Source organism: Caretta caretta, chromosome 2, assembly GCF_965140235.1.
Source record: "Caretta caretta isolate rCarCar2 chromosome 2, rCarCar1.hap1, whole genome shotgun sequence".
In the NCBI taxonomy this organism is placed as follows: Eukaryota; Metazoa; Chordata; order Testudines; family Cheloniidae; genus Caretta; species Caretta caretta.
Genome location: NC_134207.1, coordinates 170,403,048 through 170,416,572, shown reverse-complemented (window position 1 = coordinate 170,416,572; position 13,525 = coordinate 170,403,048). Strand labels below are relative to the sequence as shown.

The 13,525-nt window shown below is 39.4% G+C and overlaps 1 protein-coding gene across 3 annotated transcripts in view; it reads left to right on the top strand.

Moving 5' to 3' along the window:
* The window catches only part of ADCY1 (adenylate cyclase 1), a 238,948-nt gene that overhangs the window by 138,921 nt on the left and 86,502 nt on the right, over positions 1–13,525 (top strand). For all 3 annotated transcript variants that reach the window (XR_012667129.1, XM_075125580.1, XM_048839215.2), the window contains exons 6-7: positions 9,477–9,635; positions 11,506–11,647. Coding sequence is in view for 2 of the 3 variants with exons in the window: in XM_075125580.1 (XP_074981681.1) it covers positions 9,477–9,635; positions 11,506–11,647 (301 nt within the window). In the remaining variant the exon portion in view is untranslated. The remainder of the gene's footprint in view (positions 1–9,476; positions 9,636–11,505; positions 11,648–13,525) is intronic.

Sequence of the window (13,525 nt, the reverse complement as noted above, 5' to 3'; positions counted from 1 at the left end):
TCAGACTCCAGAGGAATTTAGTTTGAGAGTGTAATGAGCAAATGAAAAAGGGGATGAAGGCACAGTTTATAATGGAAGTTGAATTTCAACTTTAACTATTTGTCCATCGGTCTGGTTAGTGATTCCATATATGAAGATGCTGCTATTCATCAATTCCATGAGCTGTGGAAGCATTTTAGGTATTTAAATTACCTTTCATTTCAGGCAACGTCAGAGCTGTAGGACTAGTGGGCTTCTCAAGGTCTATTTGCCCCACTGCAGAAAACGTGTATTGCTGGTATAAATCCTTGTCTGGAGAAAGGTTCCATCCCTAGTATCAGCCTTGTCACATTGCACAATGAAATGAAAAATCATCTGTTTGAGCTGTTTGATGTTCACCTGGTGGATCTTCTGGAACGGTTTAATGATTCGGTAATCACAGTAGACATTTCCAATTTACAGGAACGTGAGGAGTAAAGTTTTCTTTGGGATGGACAAAAAAGTCCTAAGTGTATAGAGTTAGCCCCTGATCCTCCAAACACTTACACATGTGAGTAGTTCTATTTGTTTCATGGGATAACTCACATGTGCAAAGTTAAGTATGTGCACAAGTACTTGCAGTAACAGGGTCTTAGACTGTAAGCTATTTAGGGCAGGGACTGTCTTTTACCACATTTTTCTATAGTCCCGAGGACAATATGGTATGTGCTCTCTAACATGTCCATGCAGATGCTCTTTTTCTAAATGCCCTAAATATGGCCCTGCATTTAGGTTCCAGTTGATGGTGCTTCTCCTTGTTACCAGTAGAGTGATCCAAGAGGAGTTGGGAGATTCTCTAAAAAACTTATTGAAAATTTCCTATCATTGCCCCAACTTCTTTCTTCCTCAGAGTAACCTGTTCAAATTCACAATCCAAGTCAGACTACAGTCAGTGTATGAGGCATCTCTTTCACAGTAGTAAAATGCTTAGGCAACTGTATCCTATCCTTGTTCTGCATGCTGAATTCCTCTGTAACCCTATGGTAACAGGGCAAAATTCACCACTGTGCAGGGGTACAGCACAAGGTGTATGCCCCATTTAAGTCTTACCTTGATGGATTAAGTGAGACTGGAGGTGGAGTTAAGTGTTACATAGAACTTGTTGGTCCACAGCATGGGTGTGAATTCTGCCCATAAATCTTCTTTATCAGATTCATTAGTGGCATAGTTAAACGTGCCCATATTCTTTAGCTTCTCATCAGTATGTGGCAGGTGTCGTCATCTCACTCTTTAATAGTATTTAAGCCAGGGATTCTTTTTCTTCATTTTATTTAAATTGCTTGTCACACCTTGGAGGTTTCAGTCGTCAGTATTATTTACAAGGGTATTTTACTTTCAAAAATCATATATTTATTATGTAACTGCCACGGTATATTTATTATGTAACTCAAGTTTTCCAAGCTGCTGGCTACTCCCCAGTAGAGTGGGTGGAAGTGGGAGCCTCAGCCTCGTTTAAAGGTGGGAGATTTATGAGTCTTTAAACAGAAAATAATAACTTGCATCTTTCATCCCAAAGGATCCAAAAGTATTTCAAAAACTGATATACTAATTACATATAAAGAATTCCTTTGCTCAGGGTGGAAATACAGCCTCTTCAAGGATGAAATGTGGGAATTATTTAATCGTACTCAGCAGTGCCACAGGGCAGGAAATGAAGTGTAATGTATCCAATTGAAAATGAAGACAGAATATGGGTAAGGAGGAGATAAATATTACAGTTGGAATGTGGCCAGAACACTGAGGTTAACATTCATAAGCTTGTGAAAAGTGTTAGGGAATCTTTAATCGCTAGCCTTGGGTATCCCTCTCCTTAGCTTGATGGCACATATCACACTACAGTCTCATGCTGGGGCCCAGGTTCAATACAGAGGGAAGCATGCCATCGCTGAATCACTAATAGCACTTCCAGTAGCACTTAGGTGTTCCTGGGCAGTCTCCCATCCAAATATACACCTGTTCCAATTCTGTTTAACTGTGGGAGCTAACGGGATAAGGTAAGCTTCTTCCCTGCATTTGGGGCAAAAATAGATGGGAATGTGAAGGAAAGCGGCTTTAAGCCACTTTATCCCACTATATATTCTGAGTCAGCAAAGAGCCTGTTTTTCCCTGGGGTAAGTTAGGGCAGACCTCAAGCTGCTTTTTCTTATGTTTAAGGCCGCAAATCTTTCATGGAAGTCATGGATTCCAGGACCTCTGTGACTTCTGCAGCTGCACCAACTGCTGCTCCGGTGGCCACGGGCAACTGGTTCCGGGCGCTGCCCCAGAGCAGCAGTAACTTTTTGGTTATTGCCCATGACCTGTCCGTGACTTTTACTAAAAATATCTGTGACTACATCACAGCCTTACTTTATGTTCTGTTTCTTGTGGCATCCTATGGGCTCAGACAAGCAGAAAATGGCTAATCTATAGTATGTTACAGACGTACTCCTGGCCTGCCTTTTCACTCCTGGCCTGCCTTTACCCTTTTTCTCCCTAAGCAGATATATCCCTAAGCTGGGGCCTGAGAGAATGGCTAGTGTACGGCCCTTACAACAGCTCTAAGTCAGCTGAGGAGCATTCTCAGAAGGCTGTTGCCTGCAATACAGAATCAGATGTGACTTTGACATGGATCATAGAAGTTTCTGTATTCAGTTCATGAGCATGGTAACATTTCAGCATATTTTACCCATTCCTACTGATGAGGGTGTGTAATAAATTGTTAAGTTTTATAAACACTTGGGATCAGATGGATTGATTTCAATGGGAGATGCTGACTGCCCAGTACTTTTGAAAATCAGGCAGTTTATTTAGGAGTCTAAACATGGATTTAGGAGCCTAATTTTTGCCTTCTATGTCTTAAGATCTTGGCATTGGGATTTAGGGACCCAATTAAGATGTTTGCGCTTCAAAGACTGTTCCATTGTATACACTGTGAATCTATACAAATGGCACTTAATAGTTATGTATTCTGTACTCTCCAGTGAAACACCCATATTAAACAACAGAAGAATATGATAGTGTGTGGTCCTCCCAGACATGGCATCTGTCATAGCGGTTATTCAAAAACATCCAGCTAATCTGGAGGCAATTCATAGTAAGACAGTCTTTGTCATTAGCATCCAAGAGCTAACTGATTCCTGATGGTTCTTAAATGGAACTACCATTGAACTACCATGGAAAACTTCAAGGGACATACTGTGTTCCTAATATTTAAGGACCACCAGCTGGGAATTCTTTAGACTTAGAAAGCAGAGTTCCTATACATAAATAGCTAGAAAAGCTTGTCTTTGGCTTTACCAGGAAATATCTACTTGTATGCAGACTCTTTTGGACTTACATGATAAATGAAGGTGGGAACTGAATGACTTGTGGGAAATGGGATGAAAAGCATTTTCTTACTTCAGTGCTGTTAGTTCAAACTCAGTCACTACTGATCTATTCTGAAATGCATTTCCATCTGATAACTGTTCAGAAGCTTCTTTAAAATGAGTTTGATAGTTTGTAAGAGCTATGTGAAATAATTGTAGCTAAGTACATAACTTTGTAAAATTAAAGGAGCAGCAGAGGCTGGGCTGGTAAAGTAGATTTCATCTACCCATAGGCCATTTACACAGAGCCATAATCCCACTAGGATTGTGAGGGTAGAGTGAATTTCAGCCTCAGTTTGTTTCTGGGTCCAGTTTGCAAAGCAAAAAAATGAATCATTAGCTACAGAAGTAATCTATGAAGTGAATAATATGACAAACTTCAACTTCTTTTCTAATAATATGGTTGTCCTTGAATAGCTGATGACTTTCAGAAACGTATTCATAATTTGAAATTATTTACTGAATACTTTTGGCAAATAGTTCTTGGCCTGTGGATTGTTAATAAGCAGATTGTAGTGAATTTCTAATATTCACATAGAACAATTTTGGTTTCTTTTGATTAGACAGAAATGCCATGATATTGGGAGAACACGCTGACATTTTGTGTCTGAAACTTGCTCACCAATGTATTCATTAATAGTTGCTTAATAGTCCCCATTTTTCATATGTTTGCCAGAAAATTCATGGAAACTAATTGCAAAAGAGGTACAAACACACCCAAAGCAAATTAGGAATTTTAAAATTTGAACAAATATACATGAACAGTGTTTTTTTGTTTTTCTGCTTGGCTTTAAAAATGATACAAATATCATTGACACATTTTGGAGTCTCTGGGAAGAGGGTAGAAATACATTTGCGATTTAGATTTTGTATTAATTGAACAAAGCACAAAATGCCTTCAGATTCTACTTTATGATCCATGAATATATTGCAAAGCTCACTTTCCTTAACATGTGGTACTCAGGTTTCAGAGTAACAGCCGTGTTAGTCTGTATTCGCAAAAAGAAAAGGAGTACTTGTGGCACTTTAGAGACTAACCAATTTATTTGAGCATAAGCTTTCGTGAGCTTTCGAGATGCATCTGATGAAGTGAGCTGTAGCTCACGAAAGCTTATGCTCAAATAAATTGGTTAGTCTCTAAGGTGCCACAAGTACTCCTTTTCTTTATGTAGTACTCAGTAATGTAGTTTTACTCTATCTTTTGCGATCTCTAACTAGAACTTTTCAAACAAATTCTGTTACAATTTTCCCGTTTTGAAAAGCATATTTCCTTAAAAGTTGAGTTTTTGGTTTCCTTTGAGGGCATTTAGAACAGAGGAAAGAACAGATTTATTTTCAAGGTCTTGATGGATTGTGCCTCTTTTCCCTGTTTGGGGATATTTCCTTCCCCTTCTCTTTACATTTAATGTGAGTTTCAACATAGTTTTTTGGAATATGAAAGGGTTTTTAGTATTTTGTGAATACAAAATAATAAATTATGCACATGCACATGTACTTGCAGGGACATGACTCCAGATAATACACAGCTAATGTGTTATGTGATAGACTATATAAAGGCTAGTAAGGCCCTAATCTTGAAACACTCAGGAATGTACTTATATTTACCCATGTGAATCGTCTTGCTGGCATTAGTGGGACTGGTCATAGGAGTAAAGGGAAGCACATGCATACATGCGTGCAGTATTGTGACCTTAGTTTGAATGTTCAAAATGATCAGTTTGAATTAATTAAGCACAAAAATGGAAGGCCTTTTTTTTTAAATAAAAACACTGCACCATAAGAGCTATGCCCTAAGACGACACTTATAACGTAAGAGCAAGAGCTGAATTATTTTTCAGATATTTAGGCAAAGCAAGAATGTGCAAACATTCACAGTTACCTCTCTCCCTGGGGTTTTTTTTGTTTGTTTTTTTTTTTAATTAAAAAAGCGTGTTTCTCTTTTTAACTCTTACCTAATTCAGAAATATCTTAAACTGATTATCTTCAAATTTCCAGTGAAAATCCATCTCTGGGCTAAGGCCTGACTTAAGAAATTATAACCCAAATGGTATAGTTTTGAGAAAGAAATGACCGTTTAGAATTAGGGGGTTAGAACGGAAAGGATTTTTCAACTTTAACTATTGTAAACCTGCCCTGACAGTGTAACATAGGAACAAATGTTAAAAATTATTTTTCAAAACAGGCAACATTGATGTTAATAGGGAAGTGCCACTTACCAGGAAGAAGAGTATAGTTCACAGAATTTGACATAAATACAATAAATATTAATACACGACTTCCATTGTGAACGCAACACACGCAAAGTGCTTGACACAAGCCCGTGAAAACAAAGAAATGAAAAATTAACCCACCTATTAGTATATACTCTCCATTCTTCCACTCACAAGCACATGTTTTACAATTACCACTCCTACCACATACCACAGACCATGCACGGCAGTCTTAGCTTTGCCCTTTTTTTGCCATTTTGCATGCACACTTTACTTTTCCCCCTGCCCTAACAGTTGTGGAAGTTTGGCATAGTAGATTATTGTATTGCAAAAAGCTAGTTTGGTAAAGGCTGTGCACAGATGGGTGGTTAAAGGAGGTGATGGAAGGCTGGTATCCCTGTAGGGGCAGAGTTAAGGTCATAGTGCATGGTCTGTGGTGTATTCTTGATGTGGTAATAGTAAGGTGGGTGGGGGTAAAGGGTATGTACTGTTAGGTGGGTTAATTTTCCGTTTCCTTGATTTTGTGGGTTAGTGTCAGGTAGCTTGTGTGTGTTGCATCCTAACTGCTTCACAACAATTTTTTGTGTATTAATTTTGTAGGGTGTTACTTAACTGGGTTGGGTATTGGATGGGGGTGGACCTATGGGGGGGTAGAAATGCAAAAAGAGAGTATTTCATCCCTTGGCAGTTGCATGTTAGCCCTTCCCTGCTGTAGGAAAAAATCTTATAGAAGAATGTTGCTCCTTCAGAGAAGCTTTTATGAACTGGCTGTCCTCCAACCCCCAATCAGTCAAACTTATGTACACTTGGCACCACCGCCATCTGCCACTCAGACTTCTGTATTCCTGGCCCCCATCAGGTTTGTGTGCTCAGCGCATAAACTTTTTTACTATAATGTGAATAAGTGCTAACAATTATCCTAGATTCAGCATTTTTCAAAAACAAACTTCCTCTTGCCTCAGTCTTCCTCAGGGTCTGCCTCTCTGCCAAGTTATGTGTAAAAAGACAATGTTTTCAAAGAGATATCAGTCAACAATGAACAGTTGCTGCTGGGAAATTTTAGCCATAGCCCAAATTCAAAAGCTTCTGATTCAAAATGTATGAGGAGAACTCAAATTAAAACCTACATGGAAAATTCAAACAGCATAAAATTAACCCTGTGTGAAATTTCACCTCCGCTGGCTACCTACTTCTAGAGAGAGACAGGAATTTATGCCCCATCTTAGAATTCAGTCCTAACTGCAGAGATAGCTGCAGTTTCAGTGCAATAGATTGTTGTCAATTGTTAGAAATAAAAAAACCTCTTAATGTCGCCCCGAGTGAGAGGAGTACCATTCACACTGACTTTAACAACTAATTGCAGTTCCTGCATGTATAAAATGTAAATCTCTTCAGGCTAGATTGAGCCTTCAGGCTCAGCCCTGCATATGGGGCAGTGGATAGCTATGCTACTACAGGAGGAAAGATATTAGGGCTCAGTCACAAATCCTCTCCTGCTACCTTCCTATGCTGAGCAATCATGTTACTTCACCCTTACTTCACCCTTTACCGCCACCCTCATGTCTGGCCATCTGTGCTCCCTGACGCATGGAGGGTGGAATCAAGACTTTGCCCCATCCCTGCAATTCCCCAGTGGCATCTCCTCATGCCCATTTGCTCACAGAGGTAAGGTGAGGGGAAAGTCTCATGTGCACAGCCTTGCTCCCTGGGCCTCAATCAGAGAAGCCGGTGTGTGGCTGTCAGGGGGACCTTACTTTCCGGGGGGGACTAGACAAAATCTAGCCCTATGTATTTATGAATAGCTAACCCAACTACATGCAGGTGCACGGGGATCAGGACTGGAATATCATGTTTGTGTGATTTGGGGCTGGGGGGGAAGGGCAGAACTTGCCCGCTTGCTGATTTTGAATCTGAAATCTTGAGAGCAGTAAGCAAATTAATACAAGAAAATGACTACTGATGTATTAAATATGCATCATTGTAAGGAGGGAAGTAAACAATCAGAGACACTTTGAAGAAAATTATTTTTACCTCAGTAAGTTTCAAATCAATGAAATGAAGTGGAATTGTTCATCAGATAGTAAAACTAATGATAGAATGTCAAGCAAATACATTACTACAGAATAAGGAAATAAATCAGAGGAGATAAACATTTTTATTGATGTTTATTGTTTAGGACTTTCTCTGATGCACAAAGACAAAACAGTGGATGGAATTCAACTTAGTGGAGAGGGTTAGCACCATCTCCTCTGTATCACATTATTATCATTGCTATGAATCTGTGTTACGGTCACACCGAGGCCAACCACTGTGCCATTTGCAGACAAAGGCTTGGAAATGTTATCTCCATTTGGCAGACTGGGAACTGAGACACAGAGAGATTAAGTGACTTGCCCAAGGTCACACAGGAAGTCTGGGGTGGAGCTAGGAATTGATGCCAGAGCTCTTCAATCCCGGTTTAGTGCTCTACCCACAAGACTAACCTTCCCCTCAGTGCCCTATATAAATGCTTATGGTGAAATCCCTTTACCCATATAAATCCCATGGTCTTTGTGTGAGATGAATTACCAGGCAAAATTCCTCAGTCTCTAACACAAAACCAGGCTTTATAAATAGAATATATGCTTTCTATGAAATGAAGGAACTCTAAAAGTAATATTGTTCATTTTAATATTCAATTGAAAGCAATCCCTTGTAATACTGTATTTAAATATGTTTGCTTGGATGCATGTCAGGTTAAAATTACACTTAAGATAGTTTCAACTATTTTCTTTTGATTCCACCATCACTTTGCTGTCAGCTGTCATAGCTGCCTAAAGTAAATATGCATTAGGAAACAGGAAAATTTATGACAGAAAAAACTGTGGATAAATAAGTGGAGACAAAAGATAAACAAGCAAGTGCTGTAGTTCAGCTGTCACTGGATCAGTTGAATTACAAGTAGAGTGTATTTTGTTTATCTTGATGGGAGATCTAAGCTTCACAAGGAATTTAATAGCAAATATTGAGAAGAAGGCAACTAGAACTACATAGGACAGTTTGCAAAACTTGAATCGCAGACCACATTCACAAAAAGGTTTGCTAAAAGGCGCAGACTTTTCAAATGAACTTTAACCCAGTTTCAAATGACCCCAGGATAATATAAATTGAAGTCATGTATAACATCTGCTTTAACCCTGAATTTTTTTCTGAATGAAATTTGGTGAAACATGATGTTTGACTGAATTTTGCTTTGAGTGTTTGGATTCATTCAAACCTGAAAGTCAAATTAAAACTTCATTTGGTGCTGAAAGTTAGGAATTAAAACACTCCCTCTTTGTAAGGAACAAAACAATATATTATTATAGTTTGGATCTTTGGTAAACTTGCCGTTATACCGAGAGACCAGAAAGAGAAGTTTTTTATAGGAGCGAAAGTGAAAGGAAATAAAACAAAGAGAGCAATAAGAGAGAATAAATCAGCTTTACAAGTGTATGTGCTACAGACTGTGACATGGGGGGTCCTTGACAATGGAAAATCCACCGCTGGGGACCATTGTGGTGCAGCAACTTTTCTACTGCTGGGATCATTTCTCTTCCCTGTGCTGTTATCCGTGTAACTGCCCATCTAGCACAGAGCTGTTTGAGTTTGTATTTTGCAACTAGCATGAAGTAGCCAGATTCTAGGTGAAAATCCACCATGGGATACTGCAATTTTGATTCACTGGGGGCTGGGACGAGATCCCCAAATCTATTTAATTAGTGATATGATTCAGGGTTTGAACTGTCTGAAATTTTTAAAGATCATTTCTCTGCAGTTGGCAATGTGTATATGAGCAGCAACTATGAGTCTTGGGAGAAAGAGACAGGAAGGTGACGGAAAGGAATGTTCTTCTCTGAAGATCTGATACCCTCTATTGCAGGTCTGTAGCAGAAGCCACTGAAGTGGATCTCAACATGAGAGTTGGACTACACACAGGCAGGGTGCTTTGTGGGGTCCTAGGTCTCCGCAAATGGCAATATGATGTCTGGTCAAATGACGTGACTCTAGCAAATGTAATGGAAACTGGAGGATTGCCTGGGTAAGTCTCAGAGAGAAAAAAGTACAGCCCTCAATGAGAGCATCAATTATTTCTCTCTTTAACTGAAAGTATTTTGCAAAGCCAATTACTATAACAATTGATACAGAAGGGTGTTTCAGGTTAAGAACTCTCATAGGCTGTATTACCTGCTGTTCAAACATCTCCTAAGGAACACTAGGATTGAGTGACCTGCAGATCTCTGTTAGTAATCATTAAGAGAAGTAAATGTGAACAAAATTCTGTTAAAATGTAAATGTCCTTTTAATAAGCTTTTCACTAGAAACTGCCAAATATGAAGGGTAGGAATGAGGCAATGATAAAATTTCAGTCAAGAAAGAGCTAAATACTCCTCTCAGTAAAATGGAGTTACCTCAGTGTAATGGAGGGGAGGATTTGCCCATTTCTGCCTCCAAATATGTGGTTTAGGATTACCATTAAAAAGTCAGATTTTCAAAGTTAGTCATGCCCAACATGCAAACATTAGTTTGTGCCTAATATCTGTATCCAAATACTCAGCATATGTGTGCAAATCATGTATTTGCATGTGCTCTTGGATAACTAATAATTTAATTGGATATGGGCACAAGCAGGTACTGAAATTTCAAGAACACATTGAGCATTCTTGAGTACAAGTTAAGTGCATGCAAACGTGTTAGAACGGGATCCCCTGTATCAACTGGAGATTTGTTGGATATTTACAAAACAATTTGTGTTCTGCTGAACAGGGAGAGGTGGGGCCTGCAAATCCTTGTGGTTAATATGGGAAATTTCCTACATGGGTGACATTAGTTTACTTTAGATGATTTTGGTAGTTTAGTTTAGTTTGCTTTGGAAACTATATATAATTATATATATTAACTATATATATATATATATTAATGCTTATCTTAAGGCATCACAGTAAAGAGAATTTGAAAAGATATTTAAGAGAAGTAATACCTTTACAGTTAATTTCTATGAAAATGTTCCATGTGTAAAGGGTGGCATAGAAGAAAGTGTAAAGAGAGTTATAGGAAAAATAGGGGAGAAACCTAGCTGGCATTGTTGGGAGAACAGAATGGGTGGGGGCAGCTAATAAAATAGGTTGGCTAAATTAAGACTGTCAGGGTTTGTCTACATGGGGACACTAAGGAAAATTAATCCAAATTAATCAACTGTGTATATGTAAAGTGGATTAAACTTCATTAAACCCCTGTGTTGACCCTCTTATTCAAAATTAAAGTGACTGTAATTCAGTGTAGGTTATTTCACTTCCAAAGTGAATTAAACTAAACTGAATTAAGGGCACTTTAATGCTGATTTAGAGTGTCCACCCAGAGTCTTAATGTGGTTTAACTAATCCACTTTGAAAGTTAATTGAGGTTCAGTTTACCGATTACACTTGTGCAGACAAGCCCTCAGAGTTGTAAATGGACGGGAAAGTGAAAACAAAAGCCTGATCTTTATATAGCAGAAAAAGAACCGCCACTAGAAAGATTTAAAGAGTGGGGTGGCACGCATCAAACAGAGGGCCAGTATCTCCAGCAAGCGCTTTAATAAATACTTAGAAAGATAGAGTACTTGAAATATAACATGTATGCCTGCATACTTTGTAAAATCAACAAGACTGCAATTTGAGGTGGTACTCTGTAGATATTTACATTTGTTCAAAGCATCTGCTAAATTTAGGAAGTTTATATGCTGAAAACACCTCTGCATTCTGGTTGGTTGCGAGAATTTAGCTGCCATACAACAAAGTCACCTACTGTTTGTGCATGTAATTCACCTTTGTGTTGGCCCTCTGCACAGGGGTGGATTTCACCCCAATGAATAGGTCCTGGCTCATGATGTATCATTGCATTAAATTCTTTTTTCCTGTCTTTCTCTCTAGGAAAGTTCACATAACAAAGACCACCTTAGAATGCCTAAATGGTGACTATGAGGTAGAACCAGGGTATGGCCATGAAAGGAACAGTTTCTTGAAGAAGCATAATATTGAAACATTTTTTATTGTGCCATCCCATCGGAGGAAGGTAGGCTTCACTAATTCTAGCTTGTTCCATGGTGTAATTTCATAGTTTAACAACTATATTCTGAAACCACCCTTAAAACAGAGGCAATATCTGTATATATTAACTATTGAGAGAGACAAGGTAGGTGAGGTAATACCTTTTATTGGACCAACTTCAGTTGCTGGAAGAGACAAGCTTGTGAGATTCACAGAGCAATTCTTCAACTCTGTGAAGCTCGAAAGCTTGTCCCTTCCACCAATGGAAACTGGTCCAATAAAAGCTATGACCTCACCTACTTTGTCTCTCTCACATCCTGAGACCAACGCAGCTACAACAACCCTGCAAGCAATATCTTAATTATTAACAGTTCTTCAAACCGTCCATGAAAATAGGATCTTTTATTTTGGAGGGAGGGGGACATCATACATGATTAGTTCTGAAAATTGATTATTCTCTGAAAAATAATCTACTTTTAAGTATGAACTGTCAGAAAAGCAGATGGTTCATTCAAACCCTGCAGTTGTACTGTCTAAAATCGTACGTGACAAAATATCACCCAAGTGACTGAAGTTCATACTTCTCTCCCTCTTTTGTTTTATATAAGCATTTCTGAACATCAAACCTTCCATCTTTGTACTCTTCTTTTTTTTTTTTTTGGTCATTCTCCCCCTCCCATGTCCACGTTTGGACATGTTTACATTTCTGATCATGCTCCCCTAACTGTTCCTACAAAAATGTGTGATACTAATGGCCTATTTACTAGGCCTGAAGGAGTCCCCAGGGGATAGAAGCAGCAAAAATAGTGATTACAGTCATGTCTTGCCTGCAGCAGAAAAGTAAGTGAAATGAACTCAGCCATAATTGACCTAACATACCGTGGGAGTTTGAAAAAGTTGTACGGTGAGCTCTACAGCACAGGCCTAGTTATCTAGGTCAGGGGAAGAGGATGGAGTTAACCAGCCTGGTTTTGAGTCCATATACCATTGCATCAGCGTTTGCTAATCATTCAAGCTGCCTTAGAACAAATCTTATAAGGGTAGCACAGCAAATACTCAATACTCTCCCAGTGTGTTCATTCTCCTCCTCCTGATGAGCCGAGCTGTTCCTGAGGCCTCAGATTCATTGCCCCTGTTCATTCATCCACCTCAGCCACAGTCCCCACATGCCCTCAGTATCCCCACTCTAATCCGTGGCCTTCCCAAAACTCTGCTTCCCCTATCTCTGTTCCCCTCCTCTGCCCCCTACTGGATCTGTTGAGAGGTCGGGGGAGGGGGGGTGAGGAGCCGGCTTGTGTGCAAGGAAGAGGCACTTGTGCTTTCCTGACCCTTTTTTTTCCACCCCTCATAGAAGGCCAACACTGAATGTTAGAGAGGTAAGATAAGGTGGGGAGGAAATTAACACCCTAGGGAAGGCATGATAGCAGGAGCCTTCACTTCACATCTCTGATGTTGCTAACAATTGAGCTGATTCTGATGGAGACACTGATGTAATCTGGTTCCCTCTCTTTGCCAGGTCTTTGGGCAAAGGAAAGTGGAGGTCCAGTGCTGTGATGAGAAATTCCTGGACCTCAGCAGGGCAGGGCTGGTGACAAACATGATATTGAAGCTGGCTGATATGTAGTAACACCTTTCTCCTTCCGCCCCTCGCTCCTTCCTTTTAAAACAGATTGACAAGCATTCCCCAAAAACAAAGCCTGAAGCCCATCCCATAAGAACTAACCAGTCAAAACAGCTATCCAGTGGTTCCCTTTACAACAGCTTCCTCTCATCCTGGTGTCTTGGTTTGTTACTAAAAGTATTTGTGACCTCACTAGAAGCCTTGAAATTTCCTGTTCACAGTTTAAACACATCCAGTTTGTACCACCTTTCCATAACATGTTTACAGGCCAAAAGGAGCTTT